Source organism: Phoenix dactylifera, chromosome 15 (assembly GCF_051530095.1).
Source record: "Phoenix dactylifera cultivar Ajwa chromosome 15, Ajwa_hap1_PhDact_Kaust_v1.1, whole genome shotgun sequence".
In the NCBI taxonomy this organism is placed as follows: domain Eukaryota; kingdom Viridiplantae; phylum Streptophyta; class Magnoliopsida; order Arecales; family Arecaceae; genus Phoenix; species Phoenix dactylifera.
The window spans coordinates 22,968,805-22,994,029 of record NC_143204.1 but is presented as its reverse complement, the minus strand read 5'-3'; the positions used below and the strand labels follow the sequence as shown (position 1 = coordinate 22,994,029).

Genomic DNA, 25,225 nt, shown 5'->3' with positions numbered 1-25,225 from the left:
AGAAGTATGATGGGAATACTCATGAGATAAAAAGTGACAATGAGCTCCGAGACTCATTAATGAAAAACATTCATTGTGCCATTTTACCAATTGGCATTGGCCATTACGGAAGAGAAATTAAGGTGTGTCATGACTCATGAATGGGGGACTATGGAGTGGACACTTTGTAAGTGTTTCACTGTTTAGTTCTCTGGCTGTGATTCATTGGGCCATGCATGCACCTCGAACCAACAACAAAGAATATGGACCACAATCTTTCTACTCTCCACCCTGTTCATATATATATAATTCCCATGATCAAGTTTTTCTAAACTACGGGGTTCTATGCTGAGTCCTCCAGAGCTTGTTTTCTATATATCCTTCTCAAGGAATCAGAATTAATAGCTATTCAATAGTATGAAGAAACCGAGTAATTGTTAAAGAGAACTTTTATGTTATATAATCAGGTTGTGTATCCACATCATCCAATCTTACAAGAGAATCTGTCAGGATAGTCTTTCTTATGGATGGATCTGATGTTTCAACTAAATTTGATGGATTCCATACACATAAAAAAGGAGAATGGCCGTCCAACTGAATACCAGCACTGGATGGATGGATCATTATAACTATCCAATCACTATGCCACCTTTATCCTGTATATCTCAAAGTATAACCAGAGCTAATATGTTCCTTTTTCACTAATTGGAATTCTACTAGATAAGAGCACGGTTCTAATACCAACTTACTCCCATAAATGTGGAGGAACTGGCCCTAATACCAACTTAATCTGATCAGAGCAAGTTGGTATTATAAGCTTCGGTTCTCTACATCTATGGGAGCCTTAGTGCATGGTCTAGATGCATGAGCAGTACAAGCAATCAGAAGAAAGGCTATCCATACTTCAAGTACATTGATGGACAAAGGCAAATATGACTGCTACTTCCACGTTGACGGATGATGAGATGATGGAATATCTCACACAACTAGAGGAGAAGATAGCTTAACTCACTGAGATTGTGTCTCAATTGGTGATGCTTTAAATACAAACACCAACAACTCTATCTTTGAGCAAAACCAAGTGGTTCAGCTGCGAAATAGGGAAGCAAATATTTTTCTCTCTTTAGTTCTGATCTAGCAAGAGCTAAATTCCTTAAACAAGGGGAGCTTTGATCCGAGAGGATCACCAGACTCGATGTGAACCTCTTTGACCACTACGAGTATTCAGAAGGATCACTAAACTCGATGTAGATCACTTTGGCCACTACGAGTATTCAAAGGATTACCAAACTTGATGTGAAATACTTTGGTCATAATGAATATTCAAGAGGATCACCAGACTTGATGTGGAATACTTTGACCGCTACAAATAGGATTGGATAGGGTTTATGAGCGAGATCCGCCACATTGAAAAGCTGAGTCACAAGTCAAACTTCAAGAGGCCATAATTTAGTTATACGATGCCCGATTGAGATGATCTTTTTTTTTTGTTTGAAATTGGGTATTTTTTCTAGATCTACAACTTTAGGCCACCTCTAAGAAGGTTGAATCAGGCCGAAACTCGCTTTGAAATGGGCTGGTAAAACCGAAAGAGACATGTGCCTCATTTTTTGTAGAGGATCAATAAAAGAAAATGGGACATAAAGCCATACTTTTTAGATTCCTCCATTTTTTTCTAGTTTTTTTTTAAAAGATTCGAGTTGAGTAGGTTAAAGAAAATCTTCCTTCTCTCTGATCGGATTACTAATATTTTATGTAATTCACTAAGGAAGCGACAAAAGTTTACTAAAAGGTTATGTCTGATTTTGGACAATGGCCAGGATGACAATAAATTGGCCTATATAATACACCATAAAGGTCAGGATATAAATTGCCCATTCTCTAGATGATAATTTAAATGACAGTTTGGTATCCGATCACTCAATTCTTGTGGTCATTTCTTTTATGAAATTTCATTATTGTCGAAGTAATCTCGAATCAAATTCTTTGGATAGACCAGGCACTGATGGAGATGGTGATATCAACCCCCCTTCGATCATGGAAATGTGCTCCACCTTATTGGACTCATCACAAACTCTAACAGGTGAGCTTAGGTTGGGCCTTAGGCGCAATATACAAAGTTTTTCTTTTGGTGAGCTTTGGTTTTTTATTAGTTTTTGAGTTGGTTTGGAAAAGGGACCGAAGTCTTAATGTCAGTCAAAATTTTAGAGGAGGACAAGGTATGTACCATGGCTTTAAAAAGAGAAGAGAGGCAAGAGCGTGATGTCCTGGAAAGAGAGAAGAGACTTGCAGCGTGGGAAGAGAGAGAGAGAAAGAGAGAGAGAGAGAGAGAGAGAGAGAGAGAGAGATTTAAGTGGGGACCTTCTTTAGTGAGGCACCAAACTTTTAATTTCGGCTTATATTTTTAAAAAAATAAATTTATTTTCTTAATTGTTTTTCTACTATTATTTTCTTTGCTATATTATTTTTTTTGATTTATTTAGTATTTATTCTGAATCTTAGGCTAGTACAATCGATTTACTTCAAATAGCATACCGTTCTTTATTCCAAGTAGTACCTCCACCACATGAGCAGCTCAAAAATCAAAAAGCATATAATCTTAGCGCTTTATGTCCCAATGGAATCAACCATGGAGGTGATTTTTCCGGAGGCCGGAGGTTGGATCTTTAGTGGATCCAGTAGCCCACGCACTTCCCTGCTTTATTTTATCCAGTATGAGAAGATGATTCCCTATGATATTGATCATGCATAATCTTTTGCCGACACATTGATTTGATTCTTTCTCCTACATCAGGTATTTATACATCGCAATAAACGTTGCACAAAAAAGGAGAATGGCCGTCCAACTGAATACCAGCACTGGATGGATGGATCATTATAACCATCCAATCACTATGCCACATTTATCCTGTATATCTCAAAGCATAACCAGAGCTAATATGTTTCTTTTTCGCTAATTGGAATTATACTAGATAAGAGCATGGCTCTAATACCAACTTACTCTCATAAATGTAGAGGAACTTGGCTCTAATACTAACTTGATCTGATCAGATCAAGTTGGTATCATAAGCTTTGGTCCTCTACATCTATAGGAGCTTTAGTGTATGGTCTAGATGCATGAGCAGCACAAGCAATCAGAAGAAGGGCTATCCATACTTGTAGTACATTGAAGGACAAAGACAAATATGACCGCTATTTCCACCTCGACGGATGATGAGATGATGGAACGTCCCACACAAGTAGAGGAGAAGATAGCTTAACTCACTGAGACTGTGTCTCAATTGGCCATGCCTTAAATACAAGCACCAACAACTCTATCTTCGAGCAAAACCAAGTAGTTCAGCTGTGAGACAGGAAACAAGCATTTTTCCATCTTCTGTTCTGATTTAGCAAGAGTTAAATTTCCTAAATAAAGGAAGCTTTGATCCAAGAGGATCACCAGACTCGATGTGGACCTCTTTGATCACTACAAGTATTCAGAAGGATCATTAAACTCGATGTGGATTACTTTGGCCACTACGAGTATCCCAAGGATTACCAAACTTGATGTAGAATACTTGGTCACAATGGATATTCAGAAAGATCACCAGACTCAATGTGGAATATTTTGACCACTATGAGTATGGTTGGACAAGATTTATGAGCGAGATCCGCCACATTGGAAAGCTGAGTCGCAAATCAAACTTCAGGAGGTTATAATTTAGTCATACAATGCCTGACTGAGATAATCTTTTTTTTTTTTTTTTTGAAATTGCGCACTTTTTCGAGATGTACAACTTTGGGCCACCTCCAAGAAGGTTGAATCAGGCTGAAACTCGCTTTAAAATAGGTTGGTCAAACCGAAAGAGGCATGTACCTCATTTTTTGTAAAGGATCAATAAAAAAAAAGAGACATAAAGCCATACTTTTTATATTCCTCCATCTTTTTCTAGTTTTTTTTTTAAGAGATTTGAGTTGAGCAGGTTAAAAAAAATCTTTCTTCTCTCTGATCGGATTACTAATATTTTATGTAATTCACTAAGGGAGCGGCAAAAGTTTACTAAAAGGTTATGTCTGATTTTGGACAATGGTCGGGATGACAATAAATTGGCCTGTATGATACACCACAAAGGTCAGGATATAAATTGCCCATTCTCTAGATGATAGTTTAAATGGCAGTTTGGTATCGAATCACTCAATTCTTGTGGTCATTTCTACTATGAAATTTCATTATTGTCGAAGTAATCTCGAATCAAACTCTTTGGATAGACCAGGCACTGATGGAGATAGTGATATCAACCCCCTTTCGATCATGGAAATGTGCTCCACCTTATGGGACTCATCACAAACTCTAACAAGTTAGCTTAGGTTGAGCCGTAGGCGCAATATACAAAGTTTTTCTTTAGGTAAGCTGTGGTTTTTTATTAGTTTTTGAGTTGGTTTGGAAAAGGGACAGAAGTCTTAATGTCACTGAAAATTTTAGAGGAAGACAACGTATGTACTATGGCTTTAAAAAGAGAAGAGAGGCAAGGGTGTGATGTACTGGAAAGAGAGAAGAGACGTGCAGCGTGGGAAGAGAGAGAGGGAGATAGAAAATTTTTTAAGTGGGGAGCTTCTTTAATGGGGCAACCAAACTTTAAATTTCGGCTTATATTTTTTAAAAAATAAATTTATTTTTTTAATTATTTTTCTGCTATTCTTTTTTTTGTTATATTATTTTTATTTAATTTATTTAGTGTTTATTCTATAATCGATCTACTCCAAATAGCCTTCCGTTCTATAATTCAAGTAGCACCTCTACTATATAAACAGCTCAAAAACTAAAAAGCATATAATATTAGTGCTTTCTGTCCCAATGGAATCAACCATGGAGATGACCCTCGTTCCACTAGGGAGCGCAGGTTGGATCATTAGTGGAACCAGCAGCCCACACACTTCCCTGCTTTATTTTATCCAGTATGAGAAGATGATTCCCTATGATATTGATCATGTATTAATCTTTTTCCGACACATTGATTTGACTCTTTCTCCTACATCAGGTATTTATACATCGTAATAAACGTTGCACAAAAGTTTTTAAAGGCCATGTAAATTCTCAAGATATCTTATATATTTCAAGCTTTCTTACCTTTTTACCTTCAATAATGATATATCTCATCCTTGTCTCGATATTTTTAACAAATTCACGGAATTGCCAAAAAAAAAAAAAAGCAAATCCTTGAGAAAAAAGAGCCTTGACACCGTGCTCAAATCATATTGGCTCGTGAGATAGCCCAAACTGCACCGGCTAAGCCCAAGGAGTGAGTCCAAAGAACGTTTTATCTGGGCCATGGGCCTAGAAAGGCTCAGTCATTGCTATACAATCATTAATTTCGTACGAGATTGTCCTCTCATCGTTAACCGACCTTAGCTCAGTTGGTAGAGCGGAGGACTGTAGTGGGTGCAACCTGGCTGTCATCCTTAGGTCGCTGGTTCGAATCCGGCAGGTCGGATTTTTATTTTAAACTTTTTTGGTCCTTTTATTTTTTTAAGGATTGTTTTATTTCCCAAAAAATTATATTGTTTGATTTCTTTTAGTTCTCATTAATTCTCAAAAAAATTGTTTGATGTGTTTAGTTAGTTACTCTGATTTTTCTTTCCAATCTTCAGGAATATGTTTTTTGATTTCTTATAATCACTTCTCCATTTCAAATTGGAGAAGTTATTATTTCTTACCTAATTACTCAGGTGCCTGCTACAACAATGCTGGAATAGATTACTCATGTTGCTTGCATGGGAGTTAAAGCATTGCCAAGTGTGGTTTCTGTGAATCTACATCATATAAATGTTGTAAAGTTAAAAAAAGAAAAAAAAACACTAACAAATTATATTTCTTTTATGAAAAATGAAATGGGCTGCCTGATTCTGCTTCAAAGCTTCAGTTGAGCTCACTTGGAGTATTTCTTGCTTCTCTGTGTAGCAGTAGCTGGAACCATGAAACAACAGTGAAATTGATATCATCGTTTTATGTTAGGGGCTGTTGTAGTTAAAACAGTTATTGTATCAACTCTTAGTTCTCTCTCACACACACACTCTCTTTCTCCCCCCATCTTTCTCTCTCAAGTGCTAATATATATATATATATATATATATATATATATATATATATATATATATATATATATATATATATATATATATATATATATATATATATATATATATATATATATATATATATATATATATATATATATATCCTCTTTGAACTTTTGCAGACAAGCCAGGCCCTCGCACCACAACAGATAAATGAAGCATGCTATGTTGACATAAATGCAAATAAGGCAGTCTTTGAGAAGAGACTGTAATTTGTACAAGAACCAAATTTGTGTAATCATGAGAATATGGGAAATGATAAGAGTGATGAAGTTATTTCGGTGTGCATATGTGATGCCCAAGCACCAACCATCTATTAGATGTTTTGGCTCTTAAGAGCATCAGGCATTGTATTAAATTACTTATCCTCCTATGCGAGTCCTTGCTTCTGTTGCTGCCAGCAAATAAAGATAGCATCTTTCCTGTTACACAATTCAGTGAGGCTATATCACGTTTGATTTTTTCTTTTTTCAGACATTCCAGCAAAACAAACCTCGAATCCTGGGGACAAAGTGAAGGCTGTGTGGTTCTCCTGTAATTGCCACGCATCAAGCAGCGAAAGAATACAAAGGAGTAGGTCTAATATTAATCATAAATCATGTGTCCCTGCAATATCTTCCCAAAGATAAGGATAACGTTATCCTCCATAGGCACAATCATAAGGCTCCACGTAGGATCCAGTGCTGACCTGGCTTCTGGAGCATCCCATCTCTGACCCCCTCGCCCACCTATCTATCTTCCCCTTTCAATTTCCTTTCTTTTCTCTCTCCATCGACAGCACCGAAGGATCGATTCCTTCCATAACACAGACATTAATTGTATTGTCTTGGTAATGGCATCAGTTTCCGCCGCCGCGATGGCGATGCCGCTCCCTCGGGCGGGCCACCGGAAGCCGCAGTTCAGCTCCGACGCCTTCTTCCACCCACTGAGGTTCCCAGCCAGGGTTGCAGCGTCTTCTAAGATGAGAGCGAGCATCCGGGCGTCATCGGTGAGGGAGAAGGCGGTGGCTGGTCTGACAGGAGCGGCGGTGGCGGCAGCCATGTTGATACCGGACTTGGCAGAGGCAGCCCAGCCGGGGATCTCACCATCACTCAAGAACTTCCTCCTTAGCATTGTGGCCGGTGGAGTTGTGCTCGGCGTCATCGTCGGGGCTGTCATCGGCGTCGCCAACTTTGATCCCGTCAAGCGGAGCTGAAAACAGTGCTATGGTACGAATTATATTAACGTACGTATGTTCCAAAGTTTCTTTGCTTGCTCTTCCATGCCAACTTTGTCAGGCAAGTCGTTGTATCATGAGCTTTACCTTTGTAATTTGGCATCCTTTTATAACATTTCAATGCCGTTGTTTCTAGGCTCTTGCTGCTGCTTGAAATTCTCAGGTCTTGCTCTTGATGCACATCAAATTTTCGTCCCAAGCTGTTAATTGTGAAGGTTGACTTTCAACTTGCTCGACCAAGTAGCATACCGTATGACCCATAAATGGAACATTAAAAGGTTGCAGGATTTTACTGGTTAACCAAGACTGCATTTAGTTTGCGAATTAGAAAAAGTACAGTAGAAATACTTATGCCTCTAATCCATGCCAAATATTGGTGATACGACTATAATAAGCTTGGATTAGATAGATGAGTATGTCAATATCAGATATGTGCTTGATCCATTAAGCTAGTTGAATTCAGGCAGGGATCTAGATGCGCCAGAGCTCTTGCCTACCACCATTAAAAACATAGGAACTTGGAGATATGAAGTATCATTTTTATTTTTTTTCCCTTTTCCTATCCATATAAATTCCTCCCACCAAGAACTGATTAGCGAGCTTCAGAAGACAATTGTCTTCTTAATTTAAGCAAAAACAGGTTTCGTGAAATGCTCAAGTTTTGAAAGACTCCACTTTGAGAAAATAAAGATTGTGCTTGCATGACTAAAATTTAGAGTTGTGCAAATAAAATACACTATCTTGTTGAACAAAGCAAACACACAGCATCCATACTGCAGCACTCTCCAGTGCCCTCGCTGCAACCATTAACCTGCCATTGCACCCGTCTTCAAAACTTATCAGCTCTCTTCCTTTTGTCTTATAAATCTTCAAGCTATCTTGATACCAGTAGCAGAAGATATCCTATAAAACAGCCATCCCTGCAAAAATAATTAAATAATTCATTGTTAAAATATAGAATCACAAGCTATGGTCCATCAGCAAGGGGGAGAAGAAAGCAAGAATTCTCACTGTGACTGCACAACATCAATGCAGCTGTGGGTCTCCATGAAAATTATTTGTCTCTTTCATATACATCTCTGTTTCTACGGCATGTGGATTATATGACTACACAATTGGCAGGTTAAAATTATCCTTCTTGACCATTTTTTCCCCTTTTGGCTTAACACAATTTCCTATTCCATCAACATCAAACGGGCCCTGTTATCATATGAATCCATCATAGCAGATGCAGCCTAATCTTCCACCTCCATGGATGTCATAGTAGCAGCAGTTTCTTGCGACTTCACATTGTTAACCACCTATATCATTTGCAGTTTACAGTAAGCAATAATCACATGGATTTCAAAATCATATGCTCAAATTAACCGAAGAAATGTTACTACAAGAACAAAAGACAATTATTTTCTGAAAGTAGCACAATTAACTCAAGTCACATAATCATGGTCTTAAAACCTCATTCACACTCATCCAGCATTTCATACCCTATGCTTCCAACTTGAAGAATTGAAGTACTAGGCCATATTCAGTATATTTCCAAAATAGTGGGTACTATGCTTGGCTGCAACATCAAGTTGGCAAAAATCACCTGATACCAGTTTAGGGAAAATGACTAAACTGAGTAAAATGAAATGGTGCAGGAGATGAAAAAGGAAGTCAAAAGCCTGATATTTTTAATCTCTGAAGTTCAAATTGAACCTGAGTAAAATGACTGCAACTACAATTGAACCCAGCAAGCGCTTTTGGCAAGAGACATAATCAGAAAGCATGGCACCAATACACACTACTATGCTGTCACTGGGGTCCAAACCAAGCAGTCATCTCACAGATACGGCAAAATAACATAACGAGCAAATTTACACCAGATTGTTGATACATCCATAAAATATATAATAGCAATCAGCACAAGGAAATCAATTCACATTGGTTACAAAGCTGGACACATTTGTATACTTTAAAAATGTTAGATTTCACCGATATCCTTGACCACTAGGAACAATGACAATATCCTTGACCACTTACAACTCCTGTCCTTAAAACTTTTTAAGCAGATCCTTCGAACTACGTAATGGATCCCAAGGGACCTTTTGCCCTATCTAACATCTAGCACCATTACAGTACTTCTCAAATAACAAAAATACCCTTTATATTGATAGAACTTCAGAAAAGACTAGAAATATCATTAAAACAAAACAACATTCCATCACAGCACCATTTTCATCAAACACTTTGTGGCCTCAGTGAGTCCTTCCTCTCCCTCTACCCCACAGCCTCAGCCTTCACATCCTTACAGCATAATTACAGCACCATTTACTTGCTTGAGGGGGATACACTTTTATAGAAATAAAATAGTCATTTCCACAATCAGATTTGGCTGAATTTTAGAAGAAAGTTTAGCAACTTACAGAGTAGCAGAAACTTGATGCAGTAGCCAGCTATGGCGACGGAAACTTTCTTTTAATGCAGAGTACAGACTTGTATGGCAATTTGATAGATATGTCAGTGCCACAACAAACAACCTGCCAGTACTACCAAAAGCAGGGGTGAAAGTGGACTGGATGATATCCGTCCAGATCTATTTTCGTATCCGAATCTACTATCCGGATATGGATAGATATTAGACCATCCAACTAATATCTATATCTATATCTGTATCTGTAAGAAAAACGGATATGGACATGGATATGGATAGACAACTATATGATCCATATCCGAATATCTAATTCTATTTGTAACCCTATTTAATTTTATATAGGGCTCATGATCTTTTAAGGAAAATAATGACCACATTAACATGCTATTAAATTGATTTACCTTGCACTTATTAATATCCTTAATTCTATGGTTATACAGTTTAATCATCAAACTTATATCTTTATTTTTATCCATTCTTTCGGTATCCGATTTGTATTTGTATCCATTTAAAATAAATATGGATATGAATCTCTGCATCCGACTAACATCCATACCCATATCTGTATTCGTCAAACAAAACAAAATTGAATATGGATACATTGGCATCCGATCTGTATCCGATCCGGTTTCAGCCATAGCTAAAGAAAAGAAAACATATCAGAATGCGTGCACTATGTCCTACTTTGTAATTGACACCTCAGTTTGTATGATACGTATAGCCATTTATGATCAGCTGCATTGCATCTAAACACACTAAGCAGGTGGCTGAGATGGTGGGTTGTTTAATACATAGGTGGAGTTGCAGAAGAGCTTTCGAGGAGGTTGAGGAGATGGTAGAGAGGAGCAGAGAAACAGTTGCAGTTGATTTTGATGAACAAGAATGTGCTAGGAAGAGGAGGGCTGGGCCTGGGATGTGGATGATGCATTTGAGCCAGTGAATGTGCTGTCAAGGCAGATGCTGCAACAAGGTGACAGACTTGGTGGACACAATCTACTAGCTAGACAAGGTTATGTAGGAGAGATGTTTTAGTTAAATAATAACAAGGGTATTTTAGTCCTAAAATATATTTTCAAACGTCACGTGATGATCACGTGCTACAGTTTCTATTGATCCGGTAAACAAAGATAGAAGGATCACATTGGATCACTTGAGTAACTTCAAGGATCTAATTAAAAGTTTTTAAAGAATAGGGGGTGTAAGTGCAGTTCAAGCGAAGTTGAAGGGGTCAAAAGGTGATTTTACCTATTTCTGGAGGGGGAGGTAAAATATTGAACAAGTTATTCAAAGGCGCCCTTCTAGTTCCATAGAAACATTGTACCTGTCAAGGTAGCCCAACAACCCCATCGTAGAGAACCACATACAGGAAAGTAGACTTGCAAAAATAGGTAATTTTTTATTGGGGTTAACTTGGTTTCTTGAATTCATACTAAAAATATGAGGAAAATAGTTGTCAAGATTCCCACCAAAATAACAGCAGAAATCAACTGCCCATCTTCCTCTAGAATCACTGTAGCAGGAATGCTCGGCAACAAATGCATGCTATGAGAGCAAGGTGCCGATACAGATCCTGCAATACAACAATAAAGTTCCTTATCAGCATAAGGAACTACAAAGAAGAAAGACAGCAAGAACAAGAAAATATTTTCAGTTTCTATCTGAAATTGCAAGCACTGCATGCAAATACAGCTCTAAAACCCATGACAGTGTCAAATGTCTATGGTCAAGAGCACAGAAGTAGAAAAGCTAGGGTTGCATGAAGGCAACAAATTCACCATGTATACTATCAGTTGTCACCAACATTTAATCAACAAAACCCATCTAGGAACCACCTTAAGCCACATACCCAGAAAACCTGTTACACCAATAAAGATTAAACTATAAATGATACCTGGTTCATACTATATATAAATGGGTACATGCAAGCAAGGTTTCCGAAAATGAAAAAGAGAAAAATAACTATTAATTATTCCAAATAAAACATGATGCCCATCTTCCTCACATGTAGCAAGAAACACTTTGGCCAACTTATTATAGAGGAAGGTATTATTATACACAATCTTGACACTGCAACATATCAACAAAAACTTAAATTGTCAGGAATAGATGAGCATGGAACTCTAACGTGTTGTTTGGCTGGACAATTTTAGGTAAATTGTTATTTTAAAATCATTATCTTTAGAATTTTATGAAACCACCTGTTCAGGAAAGATTTTTGACGGTTTAGCAAATCTGAGTATCCCCAGAACAAGAAATATAGGTTTTAAGAAAGACCTAGGCTTCTACATTTTTTCTCGAAAGATCCAGGATTTACACGAGTTCTCCCAAATGTTTGCAAATCTTACCTAATACCACATTCTCTAGTCAAACAACAAATCTAGTAAAACATGTTTTAGCAAAATACGTTCTTAAAAAAAACATAAAACCAACTACCAAACGGAACCTAAATGTTAAATATAGCCTCGAGGATCGCCGTGAAGCTCCGTTTTTAAAGCGTAGAACATCAAAATTTCTTTTGCACTGCATTAATAATGTGAGGACCCGTGCGGGCGTGTGTTTAGTCCCATATCGGTTATTCGCTAAATAAATCTTGGGTAGTTGTATAGGATCAAAGAACCCAAATAATACCTTCCGGCTAGTCATTTTGGATGAGGTCTTAGATTGTTACAAAGAGAGGACCCGACCTATAACTAATGTGGACTAGGGAATACTGCAGCACAGATCCATTGGGGCTGACCATGAGCCGATCGTGGTGCTTGTGATTATATTTGAATGGATTTGAACTCTTAGTCTGACGAGAACGTCAGAGCTTAAACATGAGGAGTATATGAGGACCCATGCGGCCGTATGTTTAGTCCCACATCGGTTATTTGCTGGGTAGATTTTGGATACTCATATAGGATCAAGAAACCCAAATAATATCTTCCGGCTAGTATTTTTTGTAAGGTTCTGGGTTGTTACAAATAATATTTTAATGTCACTCATCATCAAAACCATTTTCTAACTCATCTTCCTTAAAAGTAAAGATGATCAACATTATAGTGATTTTTAGATCAAGAGCAATCAGATAGAGGATGAAGATAACACACTTCATGAAAGCGATCCAATCCATATCTACAATGTTTATTTCATCAAACTCCTGATGATGAAAACTTATTCCTAAGGTAGTCTAAGAGATAAATGGTAGCTATAGTAGATATATAACAGAATTATTTATATCAAAATCAGACAAACAAAACGGCCAAAGTAGTTGGTCATATGGCTTTTTGATTTCCATGTCTCAGAAAGAACATGGGAAAAATGACTGTTGAGATACCCAATAAAAGATAAGGGTATAACCCAACTGTCCACTTCCCCCAAAGTTAGTGTAGCAGAAAACACCGTTCAGCAAGAAATGCACTGCATAACAGCATAGTACCGATCCAGACTCATTATAAAATTAAGGTCCCAACCCCAAAGAAAGAAATAAAGAGAAAAATAAGATTTGTCACCAATAATAACCTTCATTTCTAGCATTTTAACTATGTTTGATCCCACATTTCATTGTCAGATCAATACAAACTTGCACCTTAAAATCTAATTTTATGCACAGAACAAGCCAAAAAAAATTACTAATATATAGAGATTAATATCCTATAAAATCTCTTTTTTAAAACCAAAATCCTTGCAATGCCACTAGGCTACGAATCCCAATCCCATATCAACATTTAACTCAACAAACTGCATATAAGATGATTCCAAATCATAAAAGCATAATCTACCCAAGAAATTATATAATCTTCCCTCAAGTTTTTCTTTTCATTGAGGAAAAATATGAGGAAAATGATTGTTGAGACACCAAGTAGAATTAGAGTTTCGCAGGAAACACTTTCGGCAAGAAATGAATGAAAGAAGAGCATAAATACACAATATCCAGCAATAACCAAAGGCTCTCAATGGGTTCTGATTTCTGATTCAAATGCAAGTGCAAAAAAAAATGAGAAAAGAAAATAAACTTCTTTTCAAGATTCATGAGATAGGAGCTGATTTCTGATTCGATTGGGAACGAAAATTAAAGAACCATGGTCAGGAGATGTATGCATTTGAAGGATCTCTCAGCTCAAACGGCGACCGTAAATCCACTGCCCCCATCGACGGGCAACCAGATTGGGAAGAAGGTTGGAGTCTAAAACCATAGGGGGTATGGGGTGATAACGCCAGGATCAAGGGTGATCCGGATGAAGGTGATAAAATCACCGTGTTTGGTTACATCTTAGTAATCCTACATGGCGGTGATATCGGATCACCCCACTCTTCAAATCACCGTCCAGTCCAGTGATCGGATACCCGTCCTTGACCAAACTATCCTTCAAAGCTGTGGGCACGAAAAAAAAAAACAAGATTTTTTTCGCCGGAGCCGTCCCGCGGGCGCTGCTGGCCCGTCGCGGGCATCGTCGGCCTCGGCCGGGCTCCACCCGAGTGATCCGACAGGGAGATCTTCCCCTTGCTTCGCAGGAAAAGAGGGGAGATCTGATGAATCGGGAAAGGAAAAGAAGAAAAAAAAAAAAAAGAAAAAGGAGAAGAGGAAAGAAGAAGAAAGAAGAGGAAGAAGAAAAGAAGAACAAAAAAAGAAGAAAAAGAAGAGAAGAAGGAGGAGGGAACGGCCACTTACCGGTGGATCCATGGCCGTAGCGCCGCCGATCCTCGGTCGGAGGCCCTTCCTGCGCTCCCCACGGTGGGGTGGGCTCCCGCTAGCCCCCCTCCCGAGCTCGCCTTCCTCCCTTCGCGGGAGAAGAAAGGAGATGAAAGGGAGAAGGAGAAGAAGTCGGGACGAGTTCCGGAAAGAAGAAGGGGAAGAGAAGAAGAAATGGAGGAGAAGAAAAAAAAAAGGAAACAGGAAGAAGAGAAAAAAAAGAAAAGGAAAGAAAAAGAAAAGGAAGAAAAGAAAAGAAAGAAAAGAAAGAAAAAAAAGAAATAAATAAATAAATAAAAATGAAAAATAATGAGCAAGCGGGAAGAAACTTGGCTTTAAATTGGCAATTGGACCGAGTCATGGTAGTCTTAATAGAATAATAAAAAAATATTGGATGTTGTAACAATTTAACTATAATTCAATTTGTTCAAACTTAACGTCATAAAGAGTATTGTTGATAGAAAGAAAATATGAGCTCATTTTTTTGTGATAAGGATTACTAAAAATAGAATATGTGAAAAAATTTTAGAGCTATTATAGGAATTAGCATATTGACTTATATTTTTGATTCATGAGAATTAAAAACACATAAAAAATCTATCTAAGATATATCGGGGATATTTATGGTATTATATGGTTGGTGATCTTGGATCTCCGTACCATACCAAACAAGTTACTCATGGATACCCAGAGATTTTTAATCACTAGACCATAGCCTACCAAACACATTGATCTTAGATCACTGGGATCAAATCATCCCACCATTCGGATCACCGGGATCTTAGATCACCGTGGTGATCTTGTTGGGGTTACCAAACGCCCCCATAGTTTTTTAGGTGTCATTTGGAGGACAAGATAGATCACCGCGGCTGAGAGATGGTGCTGACTCCATCGCTCAAATCAGTTTGGTCTAAGCTGTTAAGGGTCCGAGCCGGCCCGAGTAAGAGGAGCAGCAACCATCAAATCTTTTCCATCAATAAGTTGAGGCAAGATCTAATCAGTTTGCAGCTAAATCCAAAATCGAACCAATTTAAATCAACCTCTTAAAACCGAATCTACCATCCATAAAACAACTTGAAACCGATCAATATAATTCAATTCATTTATTGGATTAATATTTAATAGATCGAGCTAAATCTAAAATAAAAAAATTATTTTATATCAAATTGATATTTAATGGATTGTACTAAATAAGTTGAACTAAATCTAAACATAAAAAATATATTATATATAATATAAAAAATTATATGTATATATATAAATAAATTGGATTGGATCGGACTGGGTCGCTTGAATCGATTTTCTAAAAACTCAAATAAAAATTAAATTAAATATTTTCGTTCAAAATTTTACCAAATTGGAACCAAATCAAATTTTTTAAAAAATATATAAATCGAAAAAACCGAATCCAATAAAACTTACAGTTTGACTGATATTTTGCGCACCCAGAAGATTTAAGACCAGCTGGGTTATCTTCTTTGGCATGAGATTTCTGTATTGTACAAGCATTTCCCTTCCATCAAGTTCAAAGAGAAAATGGACTAGCAACCCTTATACAAACTTAAACAAACAGTATTGTCGCCTTACAGCATGTGCCACGTAGGCTAAATACTAGTGAAAATTAACAAGACCATATATCCATTCAGATTATGGTTGGAAAAGGGATACTATGTGCTCCTACTATTATGAGAAGATCCTGTTAAGGTATGCATGGCATGGAGACTCCCCATCCTAGGTGGTAATTGCAAGATCATGGTGCTTGATACGAGTGCAAACAAACACAAGATTTAGAGGTACTAATAAAGCAGGCGGTAACACACCTGTGCAGCTTTAAGTTGATAAAAGATATGATTCAGAAAGCAAAACGAAAAAGCAATACATAAAGCAAAGGTTGGCAAAAGAATTTACGATCACCGCATGGCAGAAAGATTCAGCAAAGACGGGGACGAGCAATCATCCCTGTTCATTCAGGCACTCAGAAAACAAGCGAAGATAGAGTGGGTCAACCAAATATTTCTAAGGCTGCCAACTGGATTTCAGCAGACGGATCTTTAATACCCCTGCCATCTGCGCCGAGCTTAGAACCCCATTACTCATATGAGACTTGTTTTGGGTGCAAACCGCATCCTCCTCGAAAAGAATTCGGCTATAGTGATCCAGTGGGCTTGAGGTCGATGCTATGTTGCCGGAGAAATGCCGCTACTCCACGACACATGCAAACTCATAAGAAAGTGCAACCCTTGAGCTACTCATGTCTATGCAGCTGACTGAATTACCTCTTATGCGGCTCATTACTCGGATGGTTTTCTTTAAAAGAACCACATGTCTTTTTTTTCTCCTTTGTGTCATCTTCTTTTTTCTAATTTTATTAGCTACACCCACATCCGTGGTATGCGGGCGCCGTTGTCCCAAAAAAAAAAAGGAAAAAAAAGCCCTTAACATGAAGCATTAAATGTGGCAAAAACCAGACAGGGCCCAAGCATAAGACACAACAATCAATTTTTTTCAGGAATTAGATAACCTGCTCAAGGTCGAGCCTTATGATCTGTAGAACTAACTTTCCCCACACGGACTAAATCATTCATCATTTGACAGCACAATGATCATTTAATTAATCCACCAATATTTCAGGTAATGGAAATGGTAAGGGCGCCGGGCAACTGAGAAGCATCACAGTGGAATAAACCATGAATCCAAAGCAGATGTCATCCAATTTCAGATAATCCTAACTAAAAATGTTCCACAAACATATTAAGTCGCACACAGATAAAAAAAGGGAAGATGTGTCTTGGATCAAGTCAGGATAAAACAAGCACATCACTACGTATGAAAGAAATTATACCTCACTATTTGACAGAACAAGCAAACTCCTCTTTAGAACATCATCAAAACCAAAAAGGAAAAAAAATTACTATTTAGACTAGTTACACACCCGATGCTCTCATATGAATACCCAGCTAATTTAAGCCGCTGGGACATCTATCTCTGTGGCTATAATTGCAGGTGGCCTCAAGTACTCATCCTCATCCTTCGGAGTGTGAATGGTGACCAGATCTGGCAGTGGTGTTGTAGGACCCTGCTTGCCCTTTGGATCCCAATCCAGCATAATCTTGACCTTGATCCCAAGAACACCCTAATAAAAAAAAAGCCGAGGATCTTATACATTAGTTACCCAGGTAAACAACCTAGACTAGACTTGAAAAATGTTCTTCTTAATATAAATAGATTTTACAAATTATTCTTTAACATAAAGGGTGCACAAATTGAATGAGACCATAAGCCATAAAGCAAAAGAGGCAGCAATAGAACAACCAGATGCTAAGAGTCGAAAACGAGACACAGGAATGCATATACATAACAAACATGCATACTTCAATTCTCAAAGGGTATGTATCCATTGAATAAGAACCCTTACTTGAATCAGCAAAACTTTATGATCTAAAATATAGGCCAGGGGGCAAATCCTACCGAGTCTCAAAGTCAAATTGGTCCATGGGTGCAAACAACTCTGTACTGACTCTATTTGATTTTTTTTTTATGTGCTAAAATGTGTTTGATATAGCAGATAGCTGCAGGTGGGTAAGGGCATGGGGTATTATTATTATCAAAGAAAAATGAAAGGTAACAGCCCCAATGTCATCATTGAAAAGAGACATGGTGTATGGCGATCATATCATGCTGGCAATATCATGAAATCCACTTCTTTGCAAGAAGACCCAAAAGTCCAGAGCCCATAGCCACCTCCCACAATGAAACAACCTACACCTTCAAGATTTAAGAGAATGAAAAAAAGGTTTAGGAAAGCTTAAGTCAGGAGTCAAAATAAACATCAACCAAACCTCAAATAGGTATACGGCCACCTTTGTTCTTTTGTCAGGTGGAATATCACAATTAGGTTTAATATTTTTCAACTGGACATGACACAAGCAAGGGGTAAATATTAATCTCCAGTAATGCCAGCTCTGATGTTGGGATAAAGTGCTACTAATACATAAAAAATCTTAAACCAGTAATTATAGGCTGAAAAACAGTTTGTACAGAAAGGCTAACCTGTCTCAGGATATTGGGTAAAGGGTGGCCAGTACAAAAAAATCTTAAACCAATAATTGTAGTGCTGAAAAACAGTTTTTATATGAGAAGCTAACCTGTCTCAGAAGAACATGTCTCACTGCCGAGTCAATATATTCATTAACAGGCTGACCAGAAGAAATCATATACCCCTCCTTGAACTTCATGGATTTAGCACGTTGTGCCCGAAGCTTTCCACTTACAATCACCTAGAAAATCATAGGCATTAATACCCAGGACTTCAAGATAGAAGTGAAATCACTTGCAAGAATCATCACATACCTCACATCCCTTGGCACCACTCTCCATGATAAATCTCAGAACACCATAGCATGCCCTGATACCAAAAAGGAGATCAGAGACAAAATAGTCTAACCCTATTATTAAATTCTTAAGACCATTTGAAGCAAGAAAGTCAATATAGATAGCACGATCAAGACAAACACAAGTTTTATGGATCAAGATGTGCAGTCAATTACATCAAATTATAAATTCATCACATTATTACACTTCAAATTATAAGCATATCATTTTGTAACCACTTGATGCATCAATAAGAGATTTCCCAAACATGTATTTATCTGTCAACCACTTTACATTGTAGGTTGTCACTCACACTAGCATTCTCCAACAGGGAAGAATAATCCATGTGTGATTCTCAGGAATATGAAGAAGGAGGGAAAATGCAAAGGGAAAAAATAATGATGAATAGGAGAAGTTATAAGAAATGGGAAGAATTGGAGATACCAGTAACTGTTGCCAAAACAGACTTATTAAGTGAAGGCTAGCAAGTTTTATTCCATGAAGCTAGCATTCCTAGCATGCATGGCAACTTTGATATGGTCATCTTCCAACACAAAGATAGTGCTGATAATCTACCTGCTTTATAGATGACAAACCCCCAAGCAACCAAAAGGATGAGAAAACCTGAAGGAACTGATAGCATGAAGTTAACTAATAAATATCAAATGAAATATGTAGTGGAGGAATACATAAAGATGAATAAATTAAATTCATGGTTGAGGCAAAAATGCCCAAAACAGTAATTGTAAAATGGGAAACAAGGATTTTCAAAAATCAGAGAATATGGGACATCAGACAAAATAAATAATAAAAAATAGTAATTCCATTGGAAAATTGAAAATATATTGCACAAGCTAACCAATATATAAGTATAAAAACAATGTTAAAAAGGAAACTAGAATTTTTAATGAATTCTAATATGTTAGCCTCATAGACATACTTATGAACATGCAAGAAAATTGTACTTAAAATTTTACACGCAAATCAGCTCTTATAACACAGGTTGGAAGCCACAGTAGCATATAATCAAAATTGAATTCTACACACCATAGTTTCAGCTATTTCTAAAAATAAATACAATGGGTGGTGTCATTAGGATCCAGACCCGCACCTAAAAGTTGCATTTGTAATTTAAAAACATAACGATATTATTATTACTATTATTTTAAAAAACTTTGAATTCTAGTAATGAAACAGATATCTGACATCACCATGTTAGCTCGGGTGTGCTGTAAAAGCAAGATAGGTTGTCACACTAGAGACGGAATAGGAGTTTTAACTTCACTGGAGGCAGCAAAAATGAAAAGGCATACTTCTTTTCTTTTTGTATGCATTTAAACTTTTATTTTTCAATGAAATCAAGATTGCAAGTCCCCACTTCATTATTATGGTTAAGTTTCAGACTCCTAGTCCTAATGTTACCATTCAAAAATTAAAGTCGGGTTTGAAATATATATATATAACCAAGACAAAGAACCGATGTCTATTTACGATAATAAAACAATCCAAGCACCAACATGGTAGTACTTTTTCTATTGTAGATACTTCACGCCATTCCATTAGATCTATCTTTAAACAAATAATGTAGGTTTTCATTAAATATCCTCATAACAGCATATCATTGAACCTTTGGATAAATTTCCCTTCAAAGCACAAAGCAATAGAATAACAAGAATGCATCCATTGCACAAAAGCGGTTGGAAAGGCAACAAATAATGTAGTCATCCTCAAACATAGTTTTGGTATGAGGAACCAATCCGCTGTAAAGATGAGAAATATTAACAAATTTTCAACTTCAAGCAAACTCGGACAAATCCACGAGCCGTGCAATACAAAGAATGTAGAGCTACAAAATATGAAGAAAACCCATCTCTTTTCTAAATAATTTGGGGAAAAAATGTAACAAAATGGGCATTAAAGTTAATAGACCCACAAACCTCCGAACAGCAAGGCCTCCAAGGAGCTTGTACCGAAGGGACTCAGCCTGCGCAATAGCACAGAGCCCCCGATTGTTAACCTTCTCGGCATACAGCTCGACGCTGTTCTCCGGAAAATTGAATCTTTTCTGGACCACTGAAGTCAATTCCCTAATCCTTCTCCCCTTCTCACCTAAACCCCAAAGCAAAACCCTATTTACCAACTGGAAAACCTAGACTCGTGCTCAAACGAATACAAATCCCCAAAAAATGTCGAGAAAAGAGATTACCGAGTACGTTCTGGGTCCGAGTGGCCCTGATGATGATCTCGGTTCTCATAGGGGTCACCCTAACCTCGACGCCGGAGTACCCATCCTCCGCGAGCTCTCTGGTAAGCACCTCATTCAACTCCGCGAAGAAAACTCCATCCGCCACGAACTATAACGAGAAAAAAATTTCAAAAAAATCGCAAAAAAATGAGAAATTCGATATTGCCAGAACGAGCCGGAAGGATTCGATCTGAGAAAGGACAAACCTTTCGCTTCTTGCTCATCTGAGTCGCCATGATTTTCGATCGAGGGAGCGAAAGGGGCGCGGAGCAGACCGGCCACCGTCTCTTTCTTCGGCTCTAACTCCTAAAACCCTTGTTTGTAACCCTAGAATTTTTTTCTACACTATTATAACGAGACGGGCTCGATGATCACGTGCATAGCAGCTAACGAGAATATGTGAAAAAGTTTATCCTACGGACTTCAATGTAAAATATATTTCGGTATGAGCTTATATGTAAAATATATTTCGGTACGAGCTTATATGTCAAATTGGTCAATATGGGTTGGGTCAATAATTTATCAACCCCAATCCGACCATCAAAATTTTAAATTTGAATCCGATATATTTATTAAACAAGTAATCTAATCCTACTTTTAACTACTTTCAACAGGTTGCTTGGTAGAACCAGTCCCGGCACACGGCATAGCGGGATTACATTAAAGTTCATATAAGTACTCACACATACAAAACCCTATTGCACATATATACACATATATACAAACGTACGTGGGTGTATATATATATATAGTCCTCAGTAATTCTGTTGCTATTTATCTAAGAGGCAAAAAATAAGAAAAGCATTAGTTAAAAAGTGAAACTAAATTTATGTATTACATAAATAATAAAAATAATTTAAACTACAGCCGCATGCTCGATCTCCCATATCTAGTTAACTGATCTAGTGTTCATGATCGATGTAGGAGGATGACGAGGAGGGTGGTGAGAGAGAAGTGCTTCTTCTCTTGTTAGAGCCGAAGGCAGTCTCCACCTAGATCGGCAGGAACACTAGGCCGAGCTTTCCCATCCTCTCTGTTTCCATGCCCCTACAAGAAAATGGATGAGTTCCCAGCTTGCTACTGGTCGAGCTGGTAGATAGGATCTAGAAAATAATTTCTCATTTATATAATCAGGGCACCGGCGAAGTTGATGGGAGACATGTATTCCTGTAAGATTACAGTTGTTATTCGATTTATATAATGGTCCTTAATCGCCATAAGGAGATACAGCTAATGGACGGCTATGATATGAAAGTTCTTCAAGTGTAGATCTCATAACATAACAAAAGGCTATCAACTCTCAACGTAGACACTCTCTTGTCAAGGCACCGGATGCTACCCGATCAACGTGAGGCCCTTGGCCCACCCTGACCGAATCCATGCAAGTCTCCCTTCACTTGCCCACTGCACCAAACTGTGCATCAAAAGCTAGGTCTGGGTCAAGCCAGGGCCCCCCAGAGACAAGCCGGTTCGCTTGTTGCATTTACTGCACATATGAGAGAGAACAAAGAACTTGAGTTTTAGCAAAAAAAGAACAAAGAACTTGAGGAGATAAGCATTGGTGTGGCGTCCACCCTCCAGAGAATCCTCTGAGCCCCTTGTCCTGTTCTTGGACATCACTGTTTGTGGATACTTTGTCTGGCTGTAACATTCCAGTGCTTTGTTCTAGCTTCCCATGCTCCCTCTCCCTTATCCCATATTCTTTACGTTTGTATACCTCCAACCAGAAGCATTCAAGGCCCTGAACAAAACAGCAGTCAGAAAGCTCATCCCCTCCCATTTGAGATAAAATGGCATTTTGCCCATGTGGCATATCATTAGAAGCCACCAACAAAAAGAAAAAGAAAAAGGGGGTATCACAGAGTTGCTTTCTTGCTGATGACTTGAAGCATTACAGCGCACTAAGCCTGGCAGGCGTTCATCTCATACAAATAACGAAAAGGTTTTCTTAGTTAAGCTAAAAGGACTTCGATTCCATGACAAAAAGTATGCCCATAAGAACAGAATCAAGAGTACGCTAAACAACAACAGAAGCTGGAAGGTAGGCAGAGAGCTTCACATCAATGGGATAGAAGAAAAGGAGAGGTACATTGGCTTGCAACATGGCAAGCGATCAGCTGTTATTATGAAGAGCAGGCTTCTCTCTTTCTCTCTATGAATCTATGGAGTTCCTTGCTGCTGCGAAAGAATTCAAAAGCTGAAACTTTTTGCCTTGTTGTACCGCTCTAGCCGGGCCTATTTCGCTTGTGACCGGGCTTGCCATCCGAGTCCCCCTCGGAGGACGCCTCCATGGATTTGGTAAAGGAGAAGGAGAGGTCGGCGTAGAGGTCGACGACTCGCCGGATGTTGTTGTTGAGCTCTCGGATTAGGCCAACATTCCGGGTGAGGTTGTCGGGGATCTTCGACTCATGGTTCTGGTTGATCTCATTGATCAATAGCCTGTTGTGATCCAGGATGCTCTGGACCTGGACAAAGCTCTTCTGGAAGGTTTGGAGAGTTTTGTTGTCCACTTGGGTTCCGTTGCCGAGGCCTGAGAAGGTGTCCCCCTCCATCATTCCCACTCCTACTCTTCTCCTCGGGTGGGCTCAAAACCACTCCTGCAGTTAGAAATCAAAGCAAGATTTTGAAGGGAAAAGAGAGAGGAGTCTCAGAGGGTCAAAAGAAAAAGAAAAGTTGGATCTTTTAATGGCACCAAAACAGATATAGCATATTAAAAAGCAAGAAAAACTAGTGAGGGAACCACAGGGAGAGACAAGTTTGATGAAACCAAAGGAAAAAATCCAGTAGAGAAGCTCATGAGGAAACAAAGAGGTGGGTGGGGGTAGAGGGAGAGGAATCTAGTGAAGTGGTATCAGGCCTTAGCAGGCTTGAGAGACACCTTACTGAAGAGAAATCATGGCCCCAGAGTCTACTTTTCCCAAAGGGATCAGTTGGCAAACAGGGCTTTCTATATCATAGTATAGAAAAGCTGATCCAATTTCATAAGAAGGATAGCTTTCCAGAGCCTTTTTTTCTTTTCTTTCAAAAAGAAGCCATTTCAGAAACCTCACATTCAACTGAGAAGTGAGAACTACAGCACAAAATAAAGAGAAAAGATTTAAAAACAAAAAAGAAAGAATACAGCCAATGTACTGAAAATGAGATGGCAGCGAAAATATTTCACAGAGGATGAGCAAAAGGATAAAAAAAATGTCTAATTTTAGAGAAAAAAAAATAGAAGACAGCAAAGGGACCTTTTCATTCCGGTGAGGAGCAGAAACAAGAGGACAGAATTGGTTGCCCAAATGCTCATCCGTACAAAGAAATCTTGCAGACGAATTTCTGAAATAAGAACATAAACAACCCCCCAAGCACACACACACACACACAAAAAAAAAAAACGGAAGACAAAAAGAATACTATTCTACCAACAACTGAAAACAGAGGAGAGAGAAACAAAGATCAAATTTCGATAGAAAATTCTTCATAACGTTGAAGAAAAACGACAATCCATTTGGGGGGAAAAATTGGAAGGGAAGGATCTAAAAATATTTGTATTTGGCAACATCAATCCAGGAAGAAAGAGAACAAAAAAATGATGGAGCGATAAAGATCCAATTTTGATACAAGATTCTTCATAATCTTCGAGAAACACGAAAACCCACTTGGAGAAACTCTGAAAGGACGTATCTAAAGTATCGGTATTTCCATCAATAACAATCCCTAAAGAAAAGGAAACAAAGAAACAAAGAAGGAGAAAAGAGAAGAGGGAGCAATAAAGAACGGATTTTGATGCGAAATTCTTGACAATCTTCGAAAATAACGAGAATCCATTTCGAGAAAAGATCAAAAGGTACCGATAAATCTTTGTTGGGCGTACCTTGGAAATCTGGAAGCCTTCTTCCGAGCCGGATATATAGAGATAAAGATAGAGATAGAGAGAGAGAGAGAGAGAGAGAGAGAGAGAGAGAGAGAGAGAAGAGGAAATCCGAGATGGCGAGAGAGAAGCGTCGATGTGGTCGAATCCGGGAGGAAAGGTAGACGAGATGGTCCTCGAACTAAAAACAAATGGGGGGGTCAGTAGGAGTGTGTTCACCGTCCTTAAGCTTAGGCGGTCTTTCACCGCTTCCTGCTGCTTCCGTATGCAACCGAATATATGGGCTTAAAGGGTCACAATGGTTTGTACCAAAAAAAAAAAATCATGGTCATCATGTATTTGATCAATAACTATATTTT

At 38.2% G+C, this 25,225-nt stretch overlaps 3 protein-coding genes, 1 long non-coding RNA gene, 2 other non-coding genes and 1 pseudogene across 11 annotated transcripts; 2 read left to right on the top strand and 5 right to left on the bottom strand.

The window, feature by feature from the left end:
• Positions 1–5,358: 5,358 nt before the first annotated feature.
• Positions 5,359–5,450, top strand: TRNAY-GUA (transfer RNA tyrosine (anticodon GUA)). The gene is given in 2 exon segments: positions 5,359–5,395; positions 5,415–5,450. It is a non-coding gene; the product is annotated as a tRNA-Tyr (tRNA).
• Positions 5,451–6,837: 1,387 nt separating this feature from the next.
• Positions 6,838–7,444, top strand: LOC103705775 (uncharacterized). Its single transcript, XM_008789626.6, has one exon. The coding sequence runs from the start codon at positions 6,926–6,928 to the stop codon at positions 7,286–7,288; it is 363 nt and encodes a 120-aa protein (XP_008787848.2). The 5' UTR covers positions 6,838–6,925; the 3' UTR covers positions 7,289–7,444.
• A 540-nt stretch (positions 7,445–7,984) lies between these two features.
• On the bottom strand, positions 7,985–14,589 carry LOC103705776 (uncharacterized). 4 transcript variants are annotated; one of them, XR_015973387.2, is made up of 6 exons: positions 14,374–14,589; positions 11,189–11,292; positions 9,715–9,828; positions 9,522–9,641; positions 8,321–8,610; positions 7,985–8,229 (listed from the first exon to the last, which is right to left on the bottom strand). It is a non-coding gene; the product is annotated as an uncharacterized LOC103705776 (long non-coding RNA). The 4 variants fall into 4 exon arrangements; XR_015973389.2 differs by lacking the exon at positions 9,522–9,641 and having other exon boundaries at positions 14,374–14,586; XR_015973388.2 differs by lacking the exons at positions 9,522–9,641; positions 9,715–9,828 and having other exon boundaries at positions 14,374–14,582.
• On the bottom strand, positions 11,156–11,299 carry LOC113462642 (small nucleolar RNA snoR135). The gene has a single exon (XR_003385432.3). It is a non-coding gene; the product is annotated as a small nucleolar RNA snoR135 (small nucleolar RNA).
• Positions 13,010–13,128, bottom strand: LOC113462641 (small nucleolar RNA snoR135; annotated as a pseudogene).
• Positions 14,590–17,082: 2,493 nt separating the features above from the next.
• Positions 17,083–21,377, bottom strand: LOC103705774 (small ribosomal subunit protein uS3x-like). Its single transcript, XM_008789625.6, has 6 exons — positions 21,217–21,377; positions 20,972–21,119; positions 20,703–20,874; positions 18,745–18,799; positions 18,540–18,671; positions 17,083–17,527 (listed from the first exon to the last, which is right to left on the bottom strand). The coding sequence occupies exons 1-6, from the start codon at positions 21,244–21,246 to the stop codon at positions 17,357–17,359; spliced, it is 708 nt and encodes a 235-aa protein (XP_008787847.4). The 5' UTR covers positions 21,247–21,377; the 3' UTR covers positions 17,083–17,356.
• Positions 21,378–22,864: 1,487 nt separating this feature from the next.
• Positions 22,865–25,042, bottom strand: LOC103705773 (protein ELF4-LIKE 3-like). 3 transcript variants are annotated; one of them, XM_008789624.6, is made up of 2 exons: positions 24,847–25,042; positions 22,865–23,607 (listed from the first exon to the last, which is right to left on the bottom strand). In XM_008789624.6, exon 2 carries the CDS (start codon positions 23,563–23,565, stop codon positions 23,236–23,238), a length of 330 nt encoding a protein of 109 aa, XP_008787846.1. In that variant the 5' UTR covers positions 23,566–23,607; positions 24,847–25,042; the 3' UTR covers positions 22,865–23,235. The 3 variants fall into 3 exon arrangements, with proteins under 3 accessions (XP_008787846.1, XP_088567316.1, XP_088567317.1); XM_088711190.2 differs by having other exon boundaries at positions 22,954–23,607; positions 24,870–25,041; XM_088711191.2 differs by lacking the exon at positions 24,847–25,042 and adding an exon at positions 24,244–24,836 and having other exon boundaries at positions 22,954–23,607.
• Positions 25,043–25,225: the final 183 nt, after the last annotated feature.